General features: G+C 40.1%; 1 protein-coding gene across 4 annotated transcripts in view; it reads right to left on the bottom strand.

Moving 5' to 3' along the window:
* The window catches only part of DNM3 (dynamin 3), a 1007215-nt gene that overhangs the window by 5793 nt on the left and 981830 nt on the right, over positions 1-19592 (bottom strand). For 3 of the 4 annotated variants that reach the window (XM_006867044.1, XM_006867045.1, XM_006867046.1), the window contains 2 exons: positions 19055-19281; positions 18260-18496 (listed from right to left, as the gene is read on the bottom strand). In XM_006867044.1, the coding sequence (XP_006867106.1) occupies positions 18260-18496; positions 19055-19281 (464 nt within the window). Of the gene's footprint in view, positions 1-13472; positions 13510-18259; positions 18497-19054; positions 19282-19592 lie in introns of those variants that run through there. The other variant, XM_006867047.1, reaches the window with a different exon arrangement.

The following is a 19592-nucleotide window of genomic DNA, read 5'->3' as shown; positions in this document are numbered from 1 at the left end:
ACAGATCCAATGAAGCCAGAAATACACCACTTTTGAGGAGCTGAGTCTCAGAAGTTCTGTCAGCATGTTTATATAGAAAGAACCCAGGACCAGAAGTCCAAAGATGTAGATTGTAGCTCTAGTCGTCAGTTTGTGTAATCATTCATACTACAACTCCTCTAAGCTTCAGTATCCTCATCTACGACACAGTAGACTCAGACTTGTTGTTGTTGTTATGTGCCCTGGAGTTGGTTCCGAGTCATAGCGACCCTGTACAGGGTTTCTGAGGCTGTAAATCTTTATGGGTGCAGAAAACCTCATCTTTCTCCCAAGAACAGCTGGTAGTTTCGAACTGCTGACCTTGAGGTTCACAACCCAATGCGTAACCACTACGCTACTAGATGACTGGAAATGTGTCTTCCAGTTATATATTGTGTGCATTATTTACTGAACATCTACTATGTGAACAGCATCATGTTGCATGATTCTGAAGAACTCAGATTCAACTCAGTAGGAGTGGAGTGGAATAAGAAAGTTGCAAACTATTACATACTACGAAGCATCAGAATCCACATTCCTACTACATGCCAAGCTTTTCATTTGTCTTACTCACCAGTGCCGTGGCTTGAAGTATGTCCCCCAGAATGTGTGACAATTTGGCTGGGCCAATGGTGTAATATGACTGTTAGGTACTGATGTAGTCATCTCCCATGGTGTGGTCTGATGCAAAGGGATTAGGGTGGGATACAACAGCAATAACATCATCCTAACTCAGGTCACAGCCCAGATCTGATGTAAGGGGAGTTTCCCTGGCTTGTGGTCTGTGCCATCTACTTTTATCTTATAAGAGATACAAAGAGAGAGAGAAAAGTGAATAGACAGAGAGGAACCTACTACCACCAAGAAAGAAGAGCCAGGTGTAGAGTGTGTCCTTTGGACCTGGTTTCTGCATTGGGAACCTTCTAGAACCAGAAGACACATAGTGAGAAAACTTTGCCCGACAGCCAGCACTATGAATTCAGTCTTCTGGTCTCCTAGACTAGGAGAGAATATGTTTGTATGTTAAAGCCATCCACTCTAGTATTTCTGCTATAGCAACACCAGATCCCAAATACAACCAGAGTATTCTAGAACCTAGCATGATCTTTAGATAATAGACCTTTGCTTTTTTCAAATAAACAATTTGGGAGAAATTATTCATTTTGAGCCCTTTAAGGATGTCCCTAGGGCTGTGCATGGAATGGGCACTGCATATCTGTTTGGTGAATTACTGGTTGAAAAATAAAGATAACACTTCCATGAAATTCTCTCAAAATAATTGTGACACATTTTAAATAGTCCCAGTTTCAGGATAAAGTAACCCATGTATATAGTCCCTGAATAATTAAAAATCCAAAAATAGTTTAAGCCATAAGAACCCTTTATCCTCTGGTAAGAAATGAGTATCATTTTGTTTCTAAAGCAATAAAAACACACCAGTAATCTATATATAACATTTTACCAGAAAGTAATTCAAGAGGAACATTAACTTGCTCAGGGTGAATTTTCTTAATAAGCGATTCTAAGATGTGTGCCAACTTCAACACCAGAAAAACATTTAAGGTTTACTGCTGAGCACTTCATTGGTCCAGTTCCTAACCATTGAAAGAATTTCCAAAGACATTCACCTCACAAGATTGCTTGTTCAGGGCAAAGCAAAGTTATTTGCTTTGTACCAAATTTTTCTCAGTTGCTTTGTTTAGTGACCTCTTATATTGAAACGGAGCATCTTGCATCACTTAAGTGTTTATTGAAACACTGTGTTGTATGTGGGCGGTTTATGGGTATGATAGAAGAGCCATGCTTCTGCTTTCAAAGCAAAAGGAAAGACGTAAGACTTGAAGTTGTATTTGTAGCTGCAGGGATGGCCCATTTACAGTATTTTGGACAATGACAAGTTTTGTAAAAAAGCCAAATGCTTATGCAGGGTGGGTGGTATTGTGGGAGAGAAGTTGGCTTCACTGATAAGAGAGAAATATGCATTATTTGTTGCCTCATGCTATTCTTTTTCTAAAAATAAATGAAATTTCATCTGCTCTTCTTTGGATGAGCAGATTCTGAGGACTCATGATGGGAGGTCACTCTTAACAGGGGCCAGGGAAGACATGAACAGAGTAAACTGCTGTGGAGCATCCGCTTGTTGGATAGGGGTGGGAATCATTACCTTTCCTCTAACTTCTCGCATCCAGCTAGTGTAACAGTGATGATTGAAATGACTTGGTTTTTCTACCCCTACCTTCATTCCTTCTCAAGATGGGAAGCAGGGGTTATCAGACTGTAAATATATAAACCAGATTGGGACATTGTAGCTCAGTCTCCTTTCTCTATGCTTACCCCAAGATCTCAAAAAGTCCAATCCAGGGCTCTTTTGATTGGGCAGTTCTATTGGCATGTTCCAAGGTAGTGGTTGGTTCTCACACTAGAGCTTGCATCAGAATTCCTAGGAGGGCTTGTTAAACAGAGATCGCTGGACCCCCCACACAGCATTTCTAATGGGTTTGGAACATTTCTAACAAATTCTTAGATGGTGCTGATGTTGGGAGTGGGCTTTGAGAACCACTGTTTTAAGGCATCATAAGTGATTTTTGACCTGACCTCACTTTATTAGCGCATCAATTTATTTGACATATAAAGTAAGAGCAAAATGAGAAAGTAGTGAGAGAGAAAACTTCTAGAAAGGAGGAAGAGATGGTTATGGATTTAAGTGTAATTCCCAAAGACACATTGATGTCTTTGGGAATTAGACTTAAGTTCTGGCCAAATCCGGGTGTGGCAATGCGCAAGACTGCAAAGCCGTTTGAACTGCAAGGTTGGTGGTTCAAGCTCACCAGCTGCTCTTTGGAAACCTATTACGGGTTGGAACCAACTCCACAGCACTTAACAACAACAACACTGGCCAAATCAGTTTGGGGCTTACGTTTTAGATACTAGATAGATATTAGAGTAGTTTTCCTGTTAGTTGTCACTAATGAATACTTGCTTAGAGAAGTTTGTATTTACTTACAAAAAATGGAAGTATAAAAAGTATCTTTAAACCTGCATTCTGAATTCTCATATTTAAAAGGATAGGATTGAGGTTGTCTTAATAAGTAAACTGAGTTGAAAACAAAAATGTTTAAAATATATACACAGAGGTTGACACTTCTTGAAGGGTAGCTGCCTTATTATTGTTGTTGTTTCGAGTCAATTCTGACCCATAGCGACCCTGTACAGGGTTTCCAAGGAGCAGTTGGTGAGCTTGAACCATCAACCATGCAGTTCAAACGACTTTGCAGTCTGACGCATTAGCCCACAGCGCCACACCAGGGCTCCGTAGCTGCCTTGGTGGTGGTTATGTGCCGTGGAGTCGGTTCCGATCCATAGCGACCCTGTACAGGGTTTCCGAGGCTATAAATCTTTATGGGAGCAGAAAACCTCAGTTATTTGCATAAAAATGATATGTGCGAGAGGTTTCTCTTATACCTTTAGTTCTATTTATTAAATGTAACTGAATCTTTGCAAATCCAAACCTAACTGAGAAGGAAAATGCAAATATTTCAACTAACTAGAGAGTGATACGAGTCCTGGTGTGATGCTGTTGTATAAGCACTGGACTACTAACCGCAGGGTTGGCAGTTCAAACCCACCAGCTGCTCCTCAGAAACCCTATATGGAGTTGCTATGAGTCATAATCCACTCGATGCCGTTTAACAACAACAAAGAGAATGATAAAAAAGTTGTGGCTACCTTTTAAACCTGGAACAATAAATAACACTGTGAGGAATGTGTTTCTCAGAACAATTAGCCATATGAGACCAAAACATGTGCCCCCAAACAAAGCTCAGACAACAAAAAGGGCAGGAAAGAGAGACGAATGGAAACAGGGATCCCAGGCAGGAAGTGGGAAGAGTGTTGTCACGTCGAGGGAATTACAACTGCTGCTATGAAACAAAATGTGTACAAGTGCTGCTTTCTACACTTTCACCCAAAATGTCGTTTAAAAAGTACTATAAAATTACCTTGTGATAAAAAAACAAAGTGGTGCCTACACCCTGCCAAAGGCAGACAACTTGCAAAGCCTTAAAAAACAAGGCAGCCCACCCTGTTGAGTTCCAGCTGCTATAGGCTTCACTCTGAAAAATTCAATTTTTACATAATTATATCTAGGAATAGGGGAGATTTATGGACTCCAAGTTTTCAAAGGTGACTAGAATTAGTTATCAACTTGCCCAGCTTCTTTACTTAATTGATGAAATGGGTTAAAAAACAAAATAAAATAAACAAGAAAGGTTTAATTTAATGGCACCTTCTAACTTTTGGCTATATCTGATGAATTTCATAGGAAACACATGAAAACAAAAACCACCTTTTGAGTATTCTGAAGTTGAAAAGAACACTTCCCAGAGGGCTCTGTAGAACCAAGGTCTCCAAGCTGCTCCAGGTAAACATGGCTCTGGAGTCACCCGCTTTGCATGGAGGAATGGCCTAAGTGTATCTCCATCGCAGAAGCGGAAATGCCTTGCTTCTCCAACACCCTTTAGAATTATTAAATCCTTAAATCATTTTCCATAGTTCAAGGTACGCATGCATAGCTTATCGTCTGATGAATTTATGTGAAGAGGGATTACTCCTTATACTTCTAGTCGTCCACAACTCCAACAGAGGGCGGTATCCTGACTAGTATTTCAATGAGTAGGAGTGCAGGTTGTGGGACACAGTGTTTCACATTGCAGCGTTGTGTTTGTAGTTTGCTTCTGATTTTAAGCAGTTACTCAATAAACAGGTTTGGGATATCTAGAGGGTATGAAACTAGATTGAGAAAAATTCTGTTAACAGGATTTTGTACACTTGGAAAATATTTTCTAATCTATCATTGCTATAAGCTGTTTGAACCGCAAAGTCAGAGGTTCAAACTCACCAGCTGCTCCTTGGAAAGCCTATACAGGGTCGCTATGGGTCAGAACCAACTCTACAGCACTTAACAACAACAACATCATCGCTATATGATATATGATGCTATCCAGCATATTTTTAGACTTTTCAACTTTAGTAACAGAGTGATCCAGTATTGATCAAGAATAGTTTACAGTAAATACTGGAAAGAACATAGGACTTGGAGTCGTTTAAAAGGTTTAAGGAACTCTCCAAAGTGATTCTTGTCATATATTAGAGCCAGCATCTCTCTCCCCTGTGAAAATGAACTCATGATTTTATAATACATAACATTGGTAAAATATGAATCAATTTATGAGAAGTGCTATAAGAACCTAAGGAGAAAAACAGTCCACAATATTGATTTGTTGGTACAAGCAGGCGATAGTCTATATAAAGTAGTCTTTGAGATAAATGGTAATAGAATCTGCTTTCTTTTTTGACACACCATCTTTACATGGTCTTAATAGCTAACTTGGATTTTACCCAAAGGGATGGTATGGCTCTACCCACTTATGTGGCTGTGGAAATGAAGGAATGTAAAGGATGATTTTCCCAGATCAACTCTGCTTGGTTTATGATTTGCAAAAAGAAATTTATGATAGCATTCACCCTGGTAAGGTTTTCAGTAGAGTAAGAGAGAAGACATTTGTGTTTGAAGTGGTTTTACACTAAATAGGGAACTAATTCTTAAACGATTTTTGATTAAATATTGCAAGTCAACTCATTTTGTCTTCTTACAATTTCTCAGTAAATTCTGCTTATATGCTAGCCATTGTTCCAAGATTCGGAAATGAAGACTCATTCCTCCGAAGGGGTTTCTTGTGTAGTGTGAGAGAGAGGCAAGTGAGCAATGACAACAGTATTGTGACATGACTGTGCTTAAGGACTTTTAGGGACACCTAGTATAGCCTGTTGTTGGAAGGAGGCTGGGAGATAACAAGGACTTCCAGGAAGTGAGGTAGGTTACAGGGACTGGCATTCCAGGAACAGGAAATAGTTTGTTCAAATGAAAGCAAACTAGAAGAGGTACTGTCAGTTTGCGAAATCAAGTGTTGTTCATTATCACAAGTACCAACACTACTGCCTGTCCCAAAGCCTAATACAGAAATCAAATCTCTTAAAGGATTTCTATTTGTATTAAAATTGATGTCTAAAAAAGCATTATTTTTCAGGTGATTTTTTGGCCTCTGCACTTTGTCGTTTAACAACAGATAAGATAGGGAGAGGGACTAGAAGAGCTGCAAAGAAACAGAAGATATGAGGAATACAGTGTTGAGAAAAGTATGCACAGAGAAAGAATGTGAATTTAAAGAGATTTATAAGCTCCAGGCTACTGAGCAAAGTCAGACAGTAAGCCTTCTAATGACTCCTCCCTCCCTCCCTCCCTCTCTCTCTTCCTCCCTTCTTATTTGGGAAATTCCCAGGTGACATCCAAGAACTTACGTTGCGTAGAAACATAGCCCATGGATGGTAGATGGTGTAAAACAATTTCTGACCCTCTTCTATTCTTCTGTCCTCTTCTTTCTCTCTTTCCCCTTATTCCCACCCCAGGCACCAGGGGAGAGGGGGAGGCAAGCTCCTGCCACTTGGGCGAAGCAGGAGAGGAAATGGAAATAAGAGAGGGTGGGAAGGAGGTGCTGAGAACTAGCTACTAACTAGAATGAGGCAAGCTTTTACTCTAAGATGCCGCATTCCTTTGTCTTCATCAAGACAAGGGGAAGAAACAGAAGAAGGATAGAGAAAGAAAAGGCAAGACTTTGCATTTGTGTATAAAACTGTTAAATTATTTTCTGCTTTGGGAAGATGGAAAGGGTGTTACATCCGTTTTTGAGAGAGCAAGAATTTTTCAAGATGTGTGTGACATGGACTTAGGTATGTATTTACTTCAGAGAGGGTAAACTCTGAAATACTGCCAGAAAAGTTCACTTTCCAATTTTCCTTTTTGTTTGAAACAAACAAAAGATGGCCATGAGGAATTTGACTTAGAGAAGATTGGTGTTACACCAGCATTTCATTTCTACTTGTTCAGGACACCTCGTGGTTTGCAAGGTCGGTTTTAAATGCACCATCTGATAGCCTGCTGGTTATTTCTATCAGCCCAATAGGTAAAAATGGAGACAAAGAGTTACTGTTTATGAATTACAAGTCCAGGGACTAAGCAGCAATTCCAGCAGGAGGAGCTCTAACATGCCTGAGCACTCCAGTGTTAAAAACAAAAACTTTTAAAGCAAACCGAAAAACAAACAGAGAGGCAGTGTGCCTTGTGAGCTGCCATGTCAGTGAACAAATATGTGACTAAGTTCAATTCAATGCTTAGTGCAAGGCCAAGTGATGATCCTGGTGGAGACAGCACGGCCCACGTTTTCTCCCTTCCGCGAGTCTCCTTGTTTTGAGGCAGTGAAATTGGGCTGGCTCTTAAAAAAGGGGGAGCAAAAACCTGGTATCTGGACAAGCTCAGACGTTATTCTTTCCATCTTAAAGTGTGATACTGCATTTAAATGGTTCTTTGACTTCATTTTCAAAAGGGAATTTTCATTGTTGGTTGAAGGCACTTAGGACCCTACTGTGATCTACTCTCCTTGACTCAGTTGTTTGCTTGGACTCTTTTTTGGGGACTCTTTTGTTTTTTAAAGGAAAGAAACGCTGTGTTTGTAAAAATTGGTGCTAAAAGGGCAAGGAATCATACATCTCCTGGGCCATATAAAGAGTCTGCAGAAAGAATTAGAGCTTTCTAACACATACACACCACTGGGACGCAAAGAATTTACTCAGGAAAACAGTGAGACGAATATGAATTTAACAGTTATTGAAGTGGTAGGGCAAGTCTTTCCATCCTGGGCCATGTTGTTTGTGGGGGTGGGGTGGGGTGGGATGTTGTGTGTGGGGGTGGGGGGTGGGGAGAGGGGTGGTTAGAATGCAGGATGATCAGAATTACTTAACCTTAAGGAAAAGTTTCAACCAATCCCTTTGAATCTCTCGCCAGTAAGAAGTCAAACTTTTTGTTTTACACCTTAACGGCATGCCCACATTTAAAAATTTTATACAAGCTCCTACAGAAACTTTAACTAGACCAATTCAGACCAAAAGTCACTAAATAAAGCTAGTCTAGACGGAAAAAAAAACCTATGAAAACCATATGTCTTTTAGGCATCTGTCTTACAAAAACTGCCATCGTCTTGAAGAAAGAGTCTACAAAATGTGCTTTCAGTAAAACACTGCTGTAATGACCAAGGGAGCCTGGGTTTAAAAGACGGCTGGACTTGGAGAAAGTGAAGTCGAAATGTTTATATATGAATGGCTTTCATTTCCACTTAAGTCTAACTGTGAGTGAAACAGCTCTGAAAGAACAGGTAAAGGCAGATGTATTTATATTTTGATTATTCTGGAAGGGATTAAGAAAGTTCACAGTTTTGCCCCTCCACACTCCTATAGAACACTAGACCATCAAGGGATCCCAAAGGGACTCTGCTCTCACCCACAAGGAACTATTTTCAATAATGTTATACGTGGATGAGGCCACAGAACCAGAACATTTTCTTCTGATTATTACCTCATCCTGTTGGCCTGGTGAACACAGCAAGAAGGCAGGTGTCTGACATAAGTAATTAGAGGATGACAGTCCTGTATAAGCTGGGTATAGGGCTCCAGCTGAGAGAGGAGGAATATCAGTAGGATGGGGTTACCGTGTAGGGCTGAGGTGAGAATGCTGTAGGGAGAAGTATTCTAAAACCTCACTTTTCTAATGAAATGCTGCTATCTGATCTGCAAACCATAGCCAGAGCTACCTTCCCTAGTATAGCTACACATTTTTACACCTCAAAATGCATGGTAGGAAACCCATGGAAAAAAGTAGAAATGCAAAGATGATTTAAAAAATAATAACATTTTAACTGCTGTCTATGGAGACTAGAAAAATGTTTCTAAATTGCACTTATGACTTAAAAAATGTTTGCAGAAAATTCTTGCTCTTCAGGCAAGAGGACTTTGGAACCATGCAGTAGCAAAGGTTATTGGCACAAGCACCTCAATGTGTCCTTTCAGTCACTGAGAGGATTGAATGAACAATAAATATTAAATAGCCACCTGTGGAGAAAAAGGCTTGGGTTGGAGGAGGTGGGTACAGAAAAAAGAAGGAAATGGATACGATGTAATCAATCATACATCAAAGTGTTAAAGAAAAACAAGATCCAATATTTCAACATGTTTATTCAAAGATAATGTGCTTTTTAAAGTGAATTTTCAGTATACGATAGAGTTTTCAAGTATTAAGTATTAGATAGTGATGAGGTAATAGAGAGTATTTGAATATTAAAACAAATCAAGCAATCATATCAACATCCCTCATTACAGATTCATAAATGGAACCACGGGGCATTTAAGTAAGTTAATCAAAGTCTATTAATGAATCATAGTGATTTTTCTAGTCTATTAATTTTAGTCCTGAGTGCTCGATGCAACTATTATTAGAGCTTAAACTATAAGTTTGCTGTAACTCAAATGATATGGAGAACAGGAATTAGATTTTGACTTCAGACCTAGGTCTGTGGAGGGAAATCACTGCAGTGGTTTTCCTAGTTAGCATGTATAATGTTTCTTTAATTTTCTACCCCAAGAGGCAATAATTAAGGTAGAATTTGCCTCATATGAAGTTTTATTATTTTAGTTATTAAAACATTTTCCAATACTATTGAGAAGTAAAAAAAAAAATCTAGTTGTTTTAAAAATAAGTAGATGTTTCCCTCAGTTTTTTATAGCTGTTCCGCTACGAAAAGAATAGTCGAATGGTGCAGACTTACTTGGCGAAGACCCTGGAGCACAATCCTAACAGTAGATTAATTTAAGGGAACATTTTCATTCACTCTTAAAATTGCTTTTTGCGAATAGCCCTAACATAAACTTTAAAAAGCACACACATGGCTAGACTCTTGAGTTTTAAAATGCCGCCTCATTCTACATGAATAATATTTATTGATCTTTATAGTGAGTGAATCCAATATTGGCTATTGTGCCAACACATTTTACTGAGGGTCTCTCACAACCATGCTGTCTCTCTGTCACCAAATGTGATGGCTTCCTCCCAAGGTCATGTCCAAAGCTAGCAAGTTAAGACAGTGCTCCATTGTGACCCATAATATTTTCTTTATTTAAAAAAAATAATGTTTTTAATTGTGATTTGAGTGGTATATTGGTCTTTAGAGATTATGTCCCAAGTGAGTGTGACATATTTAAGTAAACAGATGGAAAATACATTCACTTGACACTGTCTCATGAAAAGGACCTCTGTGGTGTAGCAGGCTACACGTTGGGCTGCTGATCACAAGGTCAGAAGTTTGAATCCACCAACTGTTCTGCAGGAGAAAGATGAGGCTTTCTGCTCCTGTAAAGATTTACAGCCTTGGAAACCTACACAGGGTTGCTATGAGTGGAAACTGACTTGACAGCATGCAACCACCATTTCCACCACTGTCTCATAAAACTCTGAACTCAGTAAAAGTAAGCTTTTTCACTGTGAAGGCAACTGGTATACTGGATTGTAAGATAAGATCTTCCATTGATAATAGCACAATCTATTCCTATTCAAAGACACTTAAGGCTTTTTACTTCACCTCCTCTTTTCAAAACTGCCATAGATAATTGGGGTGCTTGTGTGGCAAACTATCTATTTTGTGGTTATCCCTTTTTGTTGGTTCATAGCCCTTGTAACTTGCCATTATCCCTTGGGCCAAAAAAGAAGGGGAAAGAGAGCTTATTTCTAGATTTCATCTTAATCTTGCATATTCCCTGCAGTCCCATCTGGTCAGAAAGAAGAGTATTTACACCTCATCCTATATTTTAGTGTTTGAAATAACTTCCAATGGGGGAAAATGTTGACTATGTGAAGGCTTCGGATTCTCTGAGTAATTGCCTTGCCATTGATTATGAGTAATTAAGAATTTAAAGACAATTCCAACTCATAACAAGCCCACAGCAAGAGCAGAACTGTCCCTTAGGGTTTCTGAGGCTGTAAATCTTTATGAAGCAGACTACTGCTTCTTTCTCCCTCGGAGCAGCTGGTGGGTTCGAATCACAGATCTTTCATTTAGTAGCCAAGCACTTTAATCACCATGCCACCGGGACTCCTTGACTAGAAGACGGAAGTGGACATTTCCTAGTGCTGATGGCAATAGTCATAAAATAATTCAAGACACTAGAGCACTTGCTAATTGTGGCTTTGCTTATCAAGTGGCTGTGATGCCTGAAAGGCAGTCAGAAAGAAAAGAAAGTGCCACACTCCAGTGAGGCTGCCTGAATACCTTTGTGGTGTTAGACCCTGCACTATGTTGACTTTCTTTTCTTTGGTCAGAGTTGCCATGTGATCCAAATTTCCTCTAAACACTAATAATATGACATCCATGTACATGCAGGTTCTCTCAAACCCAGTACCCTCCCAACAATGCCCACACCCTGCTTTTAAAATTTTGACCCGAACGAAAAGTGTAGTATTCTTTTGGCAACAACATTTGGTAAGCCAGATGGATTGCATTTGGCAACTAAAGGGTGTAAATATGTATTCAGAGTCAGCGGTTCTCCCTGACAATGCTTACAATATGTTGGCATGAATAAGCTAAAGGATTTCAATGTCAGGCATTTAAAAAGTCTACATTTAATCAGCAATAAAGTTAAGACAAAGCAGACAAAAGCCACCAAGCCCTCAGCTAAATCCTGAACTTCTTTCTCATAGTGCAGAGCTGGAGGTAGGCATGTAAGGTGCCCACTGAGTGAAAAATGCAACATTTACATTTTCATTGCTAATGAAAATGTATAGGCTAAAGGCTGGTTTCCATTTTGCTTCTCATCTTTCATAAGGGAAAGGAAGAGACTCTACCAGCCCATTCTTGTAGCCTGGATAAAAACTTGAAGTGAAACAGCCCTGAATCATGTTGCGCCACGAATCTCTATTCACTCAGCAACACATCATCTAACCATAACTGTCTGAACGTGAAGGTTTTCCCTCTTAAGCTCATTCTTTTCTTACAGTGAGGGCAACCAAAGACGGCAGTGATGAAACAAATGTACTAGCACTGCGTGTGTCTATGAGACTGTCTGCTTACACTGGCTAGATTTCCCCCCCCGCCTTGTCTTTGAGCTGACATCAACTTATATATAGGAACATTCAGCACATTCCTACTGGCGACAATTTGCTGCTGACTGGCCACAGGAAGAATAATAATCATTTGTGCATTTTTCACTGGCCAGTGGCCCCTTTGCCTGACTCCTGTCTTGGCTGTCTTCCTCTATGGATCAGGTGGAACCCTGGGCAGGGCTGGGTATCCTAAAACTCAGAAAGGCTTTCCCTTCAATAGTCACAATTCAGAGCTCTCAAAGCATAGCCATTTCAAACCCCAACCAGAACAAGGGCAGAACTATTTGCTATTATTTGTCATGGGATGTGGAAGCAGTTGTGTTTGGTTAACTTAATGCCAATTTCCACTGGGCTAACAGCAGCGTATTGTTATATTTACTGCTGCCTGCCGCCTGCCTGCATTTACATTCCTTCTACTTTGCCTGATATAGATCCTCCCCCAACTCTCCCTCCCTTCCTTTTTTTTTAACCCTCCTCCAACATCGGATGTTTGGAGAAGTAAGGGATGCATTGAAAACAGAAGGGCAATCTGAAGTCTACCTGACACATCTGCAAAGCTCCCCATTTCTGACCTTCAGAACACTTGCAGTTCTGGTCCTGGGTCTCGCCTAAACAGACTGCCAGTCATTCTCATCTGGAGCAGGATGAAGATGTTTGTGTAAAGTAGATTCAAGCTTGCTAGACTCAAGGAGGAAACCACCAGACTAATTTCACTTTCACTTAAACCACATTAAAACGGAGACCTGGGGAATAAGAGACCTTGACATTAACCATTGATTCACAACCAGAATTACAGTGGAATTCTAATGAGCCTTTTGATGGGATATTTAATTGAGGAGCCTAAATCCAATTGGACGTGGGTTTTTTTGTTTTGTTTTTTTGTGAACAGCATGTGGCCAGACTTCTATTTTCATTAAAGTATATTAAGCGTCATGACAGCTCACGTTAAACCTGCAAAAGACTGTTAATTGTTTGGGGGGTCTCAGTGACAAATTGTGTCACGTAGTAAGTAGCCTGGTGAGGTGCCTAAAATATTAAGAATCAAAAAGAACACCCCAAAGTTGTTTTGATTCTTGGCATTTATAATTTTCACACTCTTTGCTTGACTTTGAAATTCGGCTGCTAAAAATAAAAACAGTTCCCTGAATATCCCAATACCTAACTTACACATTTATTTGTTCCTAAAAGGGGGAGGAGCACTAGAGAAACAGAAACTCCATGGCCAAAAGCGGAAATCACAAGCTGAGTTCATCATCACTGGTACAAATGACACTTAGTTGCTAAAAGAAGTCTTATTTTTAGAGGGGAGTTGGGTTGGGAGTAAGCCAGAGAGATTCCGGGATATGACTGACGGGGTTTCAGACACAGGCTAGTCACAGCAGTTGCTTAATTGTCCGTGTACCCATAGCCCACGGCTTCAAGGCTCTGCAGCTTCATCCTTCATGGCACCAAACCTTGATGTTAGGGACGCAATGACACACTCATAAGAATCGTGGGTCTGTCTTTACTCAAAATTTGGGGGACTGGCTGGAAAACAAAACAAAAAAATACAAGGAGACCTTATCCCTAAGTGAAAGGGATTCTGTAGTCAATGATACCAGCACAGAATTTACGTAAAGGAGGTAAAACATTGCAAGCCATCAAGCTCAAACAATAAAACAGAATTAATCTAAATTAAAAGGAGAACCGAAGGTTTTTTTTTAAGCTCTGAAAAGAAAAAAAGTGGGTATATTAATTGTCTCTTTAAGTAGAGGGACTTATATGTCGGTGGGGATTGTTGATTTTATAAGAAATGACCGACAATTCAGGTCTGGGTGAGACACTCAAAGCGTTCCATGTAGTCATGGAAACTGCATAAATCACAGATTGGGCATCGGTGGAAGCCCTGGGATGGTCCTGATGCTATACTGGGACATCGGCTCCACCAATGGGCTCTCCAGAGACATTTTAATAAACACATTTCTTGGTTTCCGTAGTGTGAAAAAGGCCAAATGCTTGGGTATGATTTTTTGCCATTTTTAATGACACCATCAGATTGGTGAACAAGAGTAGTTAAAAGAAAGTAGTTCCATTTTTCAAATTTATTTATTTATTGTCATGTCAGTTGAGTGGAAGATTGAGTGATGAGGTAAATGAAGTTTGTGTATCCTTGGATAGAGACCCTTCCTCCCACCCTTGTCCCCTTTTGACCATTGCAAAATAGCTTATTCCACGGAAGGGGGAGAAGAGAAGACAAATGAGTGAAATAATGCCAGAGTCAGCTGTTGCCAGGAAAAACACACTCTGATTCAGTTAATTTGTTCTGTTAATGTTGAAGGCTATGATTCTCAATTAACTAATTTTAAGAAGCAGTAACCAAAAATAACTACCTCAGCCCTCAAGTTAGTGTTTGATGAAGATTAGAATCTTCAAGGAAGAGAACGGGGACTCTCAAGAGGCAGTGCAAACACATGGCTGGCTGGGAATTTCAAACAGGGTTTTAGTCCCTTCAGAAAAGTTGAGTGGGAATGTGAGGCAAAGGGGCAAGCCAAATGTTCTGGCAATAGATGTTCTCCATATCACAGATTTCTGTACACTCAACTTACTAATGACAGAAGTATCCAGACTGGTAAGGAAGAGATGGAGATGCATGCTCCCCCAGTTCAGGTGGAACTAATTAAAACAGGCATGTTGTTTGCAATATTTCCAGCTCCCTCACTGAAAGGGTCCACGCACGTAAACCAGAACAGCTTGAGCAGCTGAGAAAAGCTGGGCCAAAAATGCCTCCACCTCCTCCTCCCTCTTTCCTCTCCCTTTACATGGGAATGGAAAGAAAGAAAAATAATCATTCTTTTAAAAAGCAGAACACTCATGGTTTCTGTACAATTGTAAGTGCTTTGATCACCTCTGAACAGGGTTAAAAGAAAAGTACACGTGCTCTTAAAAGTCAAGATCCTAACTTGCTAATGAAACCGTGAATTATCCAGAAGGAAACTATGTATAGGCACATGCTGAATGGCAGCCCCTTTTGGCTCTAGAAGTTCAGTTATTGCCTTTGTAATATTAAAGCCCAACAGGGAGCCAGCAGGACACTGTTTGTACTGTCTTGTCACGTTAGGAGTTTCTGGTTTCAGATAAAAGAGGAGAAAGGGCCCTTAAGAAAGCAAAGAGCTTGGGGGGAAAAAAATCGAGCTTCCTTCTCGGAAATCTAAGGGTTGTTTCCTTGACGATGATGGATAATGGCATTTCAACTTCTTTAGGTTTTAATAGAGAAAATAAAGGCAAATCACAGTGGGAAAAGAGACTATGTAAATAAACAGAACAAGGTAACATTTCAGCAAGAAGTTCCCTCCACACTTCTTTCTTTCTCTTTTACTTTCTTTCATTTCCTTTCTCTCTCTCTCTCTCTTTTTTGAAATCTTAAACCCCATTTCTGGCTTGCATTTGGTAGGATTCCTGTTCTGGCTTTTATTAAAAACAGACTTTATGTGGTCAGAATTCTCCATCTAAAGCCAGACTTTAATGGGCACGAGGATCTTTCTTGCTCTCTTTCAGGTGACCTCCCACCCCCAGCCCTTCAGAGGGATTTCCCTCCCAATGTACTGAACTGGCACTTAAACTTGAAGGCTCAGCACAAAGCAACCAACTTTCCTCTTTGACTCTGTACTCCCATTTCTGTTTTAAATTTAGGGCTCTTTGCAAGGCAAGCTCAATTTAACTCCAGCTCTAATTTAAGAATATCACGAATTTTCATTTTCAAACAGTGCAACTGTTTCGTGATCTAAGTCACCAAAGGCAGATGGGTTAACCTGGTGGCTCCCTTTCCTGGCTCTGCTGCTGGTGGGCCAGCCTTCCAGCACAGGCTAACTGATTCTTACCTGGCTACATTCTGCAGGCAAGCTTGGAAATACCAAGTGACTCCATCCCGCTTAAAAAACTAGTTTAACATTTAGAAGTTTTTGTTGTTTTTTTTTTTTTTTTTGTCCTGAAAGGCTCTGGGAAAACCAGTTTATCTGAAACCAAATGGCAAAGCAGCCAAGCGAGCAGGCAAGGCATGCAAGTACATTCCTGAGGACAGGCACCACCAGGTTGCTCTGGTTCTGTCTCATAGCAAAACAGATAAAATAGCCGACTTCAAGCCTCCTGAAGGGAATTCCGTTTTCCCATTCCCAACCCATCCTCATCATCTCCAAGCCTTCCTGGAACAATGGCAGACACTGTCTCAAGTCACTGTGAACTTTTCTAAACCAATACCTATAAGCCAGTCAATGTTGAAACTCATGTGTTTTTTCCCATGCAAGGGACATTCTTTTGAATAATGCAGTCCAGTGGTTCTCAGGAAGGAGGTTGATTTTGTTTCTCCTGGGAATATCTGTCAATGCCCAGAGACACTTTAAGTTATGTCAACGAATTGACATCTAGTGAGCACAAGCCAGGGATGCTGCTCAACATCCTACAAAGAGGACTTCCAAAAAAACTTGTGGAAAGTGGAATTTTAAAATAATGGAATTTTCCCATGAATATTTTAAGCCCCCTTCTATAAGGCACAGGATAGCCAAAGATTTACCTGGTCCCAAATGTCTGTATTGCCAAGGGTGAGAAATCTGGTCTAGTGGTTAGGAGCCTGGGCTCTGTAGTCAGACTGCTTGGGATTCAATCCCACCTCCACATTTACTGGCTGAGCAGTCTTGGGGAAATTGTTTAAACTCTGAACCTTATCTGTAAAATGTGGATAATAACTCGTCTCACTGAGTTGCTGTTGAGTATTAAGTAAAAAGAAAAAAATAATATGTGCATGTAAAACTCCTAGGAGGGTGCTTAGCATGTAGTGAGAGCATAATATGTATTTGCTATTATTATGACTATTATTACTAAATGTTTAGCTGCATTCCAAATATGTCATAAGTCAAATCTATCAAGTTTAGAGCAAAAAAAAATTTTTAAATGTATGCATGGGATTGAGAGTACATATGTCCTCTTTGATTAGGACAAACGTGATCAATACTAAGTAGAAACCGTCATGTTGTGCAGTTTATTAAAGCTCTCATATGATCTGGACAACACCTTGTAGAATTTTCTCCATTTCATAGATGTGCTGAATGAGGTGTTAAAGATCTATGACAGTTAAAGTGGACCGATTCCAAATCTCCTGCCATTCCCCATACACTACCCTTTGTTTACTTAGTTGAAGACCCCACCACTTCCTTCTCTTCATATACCCAGCAACCTGATGATCAAAATGAAATGTTAGCACAGTAATCAGACAGTGAGGTGACTCAGCCTTTGTGGGTGGATGGGCACATTCAAAACTGAAGTCACTTCTGTTTGTATGATGCATGTATAGTAGGGTTTTTCTCATGGAACATATGAATAGTTTTGTCTTCTGAATTAAATTTCTAAATAACTGACTTTTTGCATGGGTTAATTGTCTTTCCCTTACAAATTTTGATTTTGAAAAACTCAATCCCTTCTTCTAATTTAAGGATTTACAGATTATGCACATTGAATATATTTTGACAATAAATGCATGAAGGTGAAAAATCTACTGAATTGCATTTATTTACTCACTGTCTTGTCTCATAATTAGGCCTAAAAATTCTACTTATAATTGTCAAGCGTGTTATTCAAATGCACACTGTTCTATGTCATATATGGCTAGTCATTGTACCTGGCATTCATATATAATATTTTAAACTTGTATGCATAATTTTCTGTTTGTTTTCAAACAGCTACAGATTAAACAGGCAGATTATACTCAAGCTACATTAACATTAACAATATGGGGCTTAGAAACTGTATAGTTCAAGAGCATATGGGTAATATTCCTTGAAATCAGTGGTTTTCTGGAATTCCTTTGGTAACAGAGAAGGTCAGGCTTCCGCCCATGACACTCTTAAGACCTACAGAGCACATGGCAATCCACCACCCAGCCACCACTGTTTTATTTCAAAGCCCTCAGTCAAATTCTATAAACAGTTGAAAAAATGACATTCATTTGGACCCAGTTTTCTTTGGTTCCATTTTGTGTGTGCCAGTTGATAAATGAGGGGTTTTAATGACCACATATTGGTCTTTAAATGGTGTAACAGGCTTAGCAATTTCCCCATGAATATTGTAAACACTTCTAATGACATCTTTGCAATCTTCTTTTGTCAAATTTTATCTGTCATACTATGAGAAGAGAACCAAAGAGCCTCCCCACCATATATGTGCCCTGCTCCTTACCTTGGAACACTGGGAGGGGCCCTTGTGGGCCGAGATGGGACTTGTGGAGGGGCTCCAAACGAGTCACTGCTGTTGGGAAAAGGAGGTAACGGGCCTGGCCGGAATGGGACTGGAGGGGCCCCTGAGTGTGGGCCTGGAGAGGGAATGGCAGGAGCTGGTCCTCGGCCAGATGTGGGCCTTGTAAGAGGAGCACTTAGTGTTGGCCTCCTTTGGGTTGTGGGGCTTGGAGGGGGTGACCTGAGGAAAAACACAAACAGCAATTTTCCTACTCGTAAATATTTTATAATTTTTAAATTACTATTAAAACGTAGTATTTTTTTGACTGAGACATTCAGATACATTCTACAGAAGTCAAAAGGTATAAAAGAACAGAGAGTGAAAGGTAGGGTTCCCTTGTTCATCCTTTCATTTTGTGGAGACAATCACCAATAGCAGTTTCTTGTGTATCTTTAAACTATATTGTACATATGTCCAAAAGTATATTTCTCTCTAAATATTAACTTCCATTTTTGGTACATAAATGATAGCATATTATACATGCTACTGTACAACTTACTTTTAAAAAGAACTTCACATGAACTTGATTATCTTTTCATTTCAGTATTTACAGAGTCACCTTTTTCTTTTTAAACGACTGTATGATAGCCCATTGCTAGGACGCAGTATGCTTACGTTTGAAGAAAGCTGGTATGTTCTGGCCATATCACTCCTGAATTTTTGCTGCTTCTTTTTAGGTTCATACTAGTTTTAGATCAATTCAGCAGGCCTCAGGAAGTATGGGGACCACCGTCCTACCTGCGGGAGTGTTGCAGCCAGGAGTCGTCCACTGGAGGCGGTGCAGGGGTGGACACAGTGGCAGTATTGATGTCGCCTATAATCACGAGAGCTTCTTTAAGCGCTTGATACATTCGAAGCATCTCGTCTCGGTGCTGGGCCTGCTCAGCAGACTCCTCCATCAGAGTATTTTGGTCCTCTGAAGAATATAACTGTGCGAGGAGCTCTGAGTTGATGAAGTCTTTAACCTGTCAGACCAGCACACAAAAATAAAAGTGGAAATGAGTGACTGAGTGGTTGAAACACGACTGAGGCATTCAGCGACTGTGGACAAAGTCTACAAATGTCTACGGTGGGAAACGGGAAGCATCAGGCATCTGGTTATTCTAATTTTCTTCATCCTCATCCCCATCTTTAGTACTGGTGCCAGTAAAACGTTTTCCTCTGTTTTAGGCTCTTGAAAAGAATAACCAAGGTTAGTTGAGGAGAGGGCCACGCCCACCATCACCAGAACAGGGCCTATTGGCTGTGCAGGCATTTCAACGAGACTCTGTAAAGC

Source organism: Chrysochloris asiatica, unplaced genomic scaffold, assembly GCF_000296735.1.
Source record: "Chrysochloris asiatica unplaced genomic scaffold, ChrAsi1.0 scaffold00100, whole genome shotgun sequence".
Taxonomy (NCBI): Eukaryota; Metazoa; Chordata; class Mammalia; order Afrosoricida; family Chrysochloridae; genus Chrysochloris; species Chrysochloris asiatica.
This window is presented reverse-complemented; position numbering and strand designations above follow the sequence as displayed.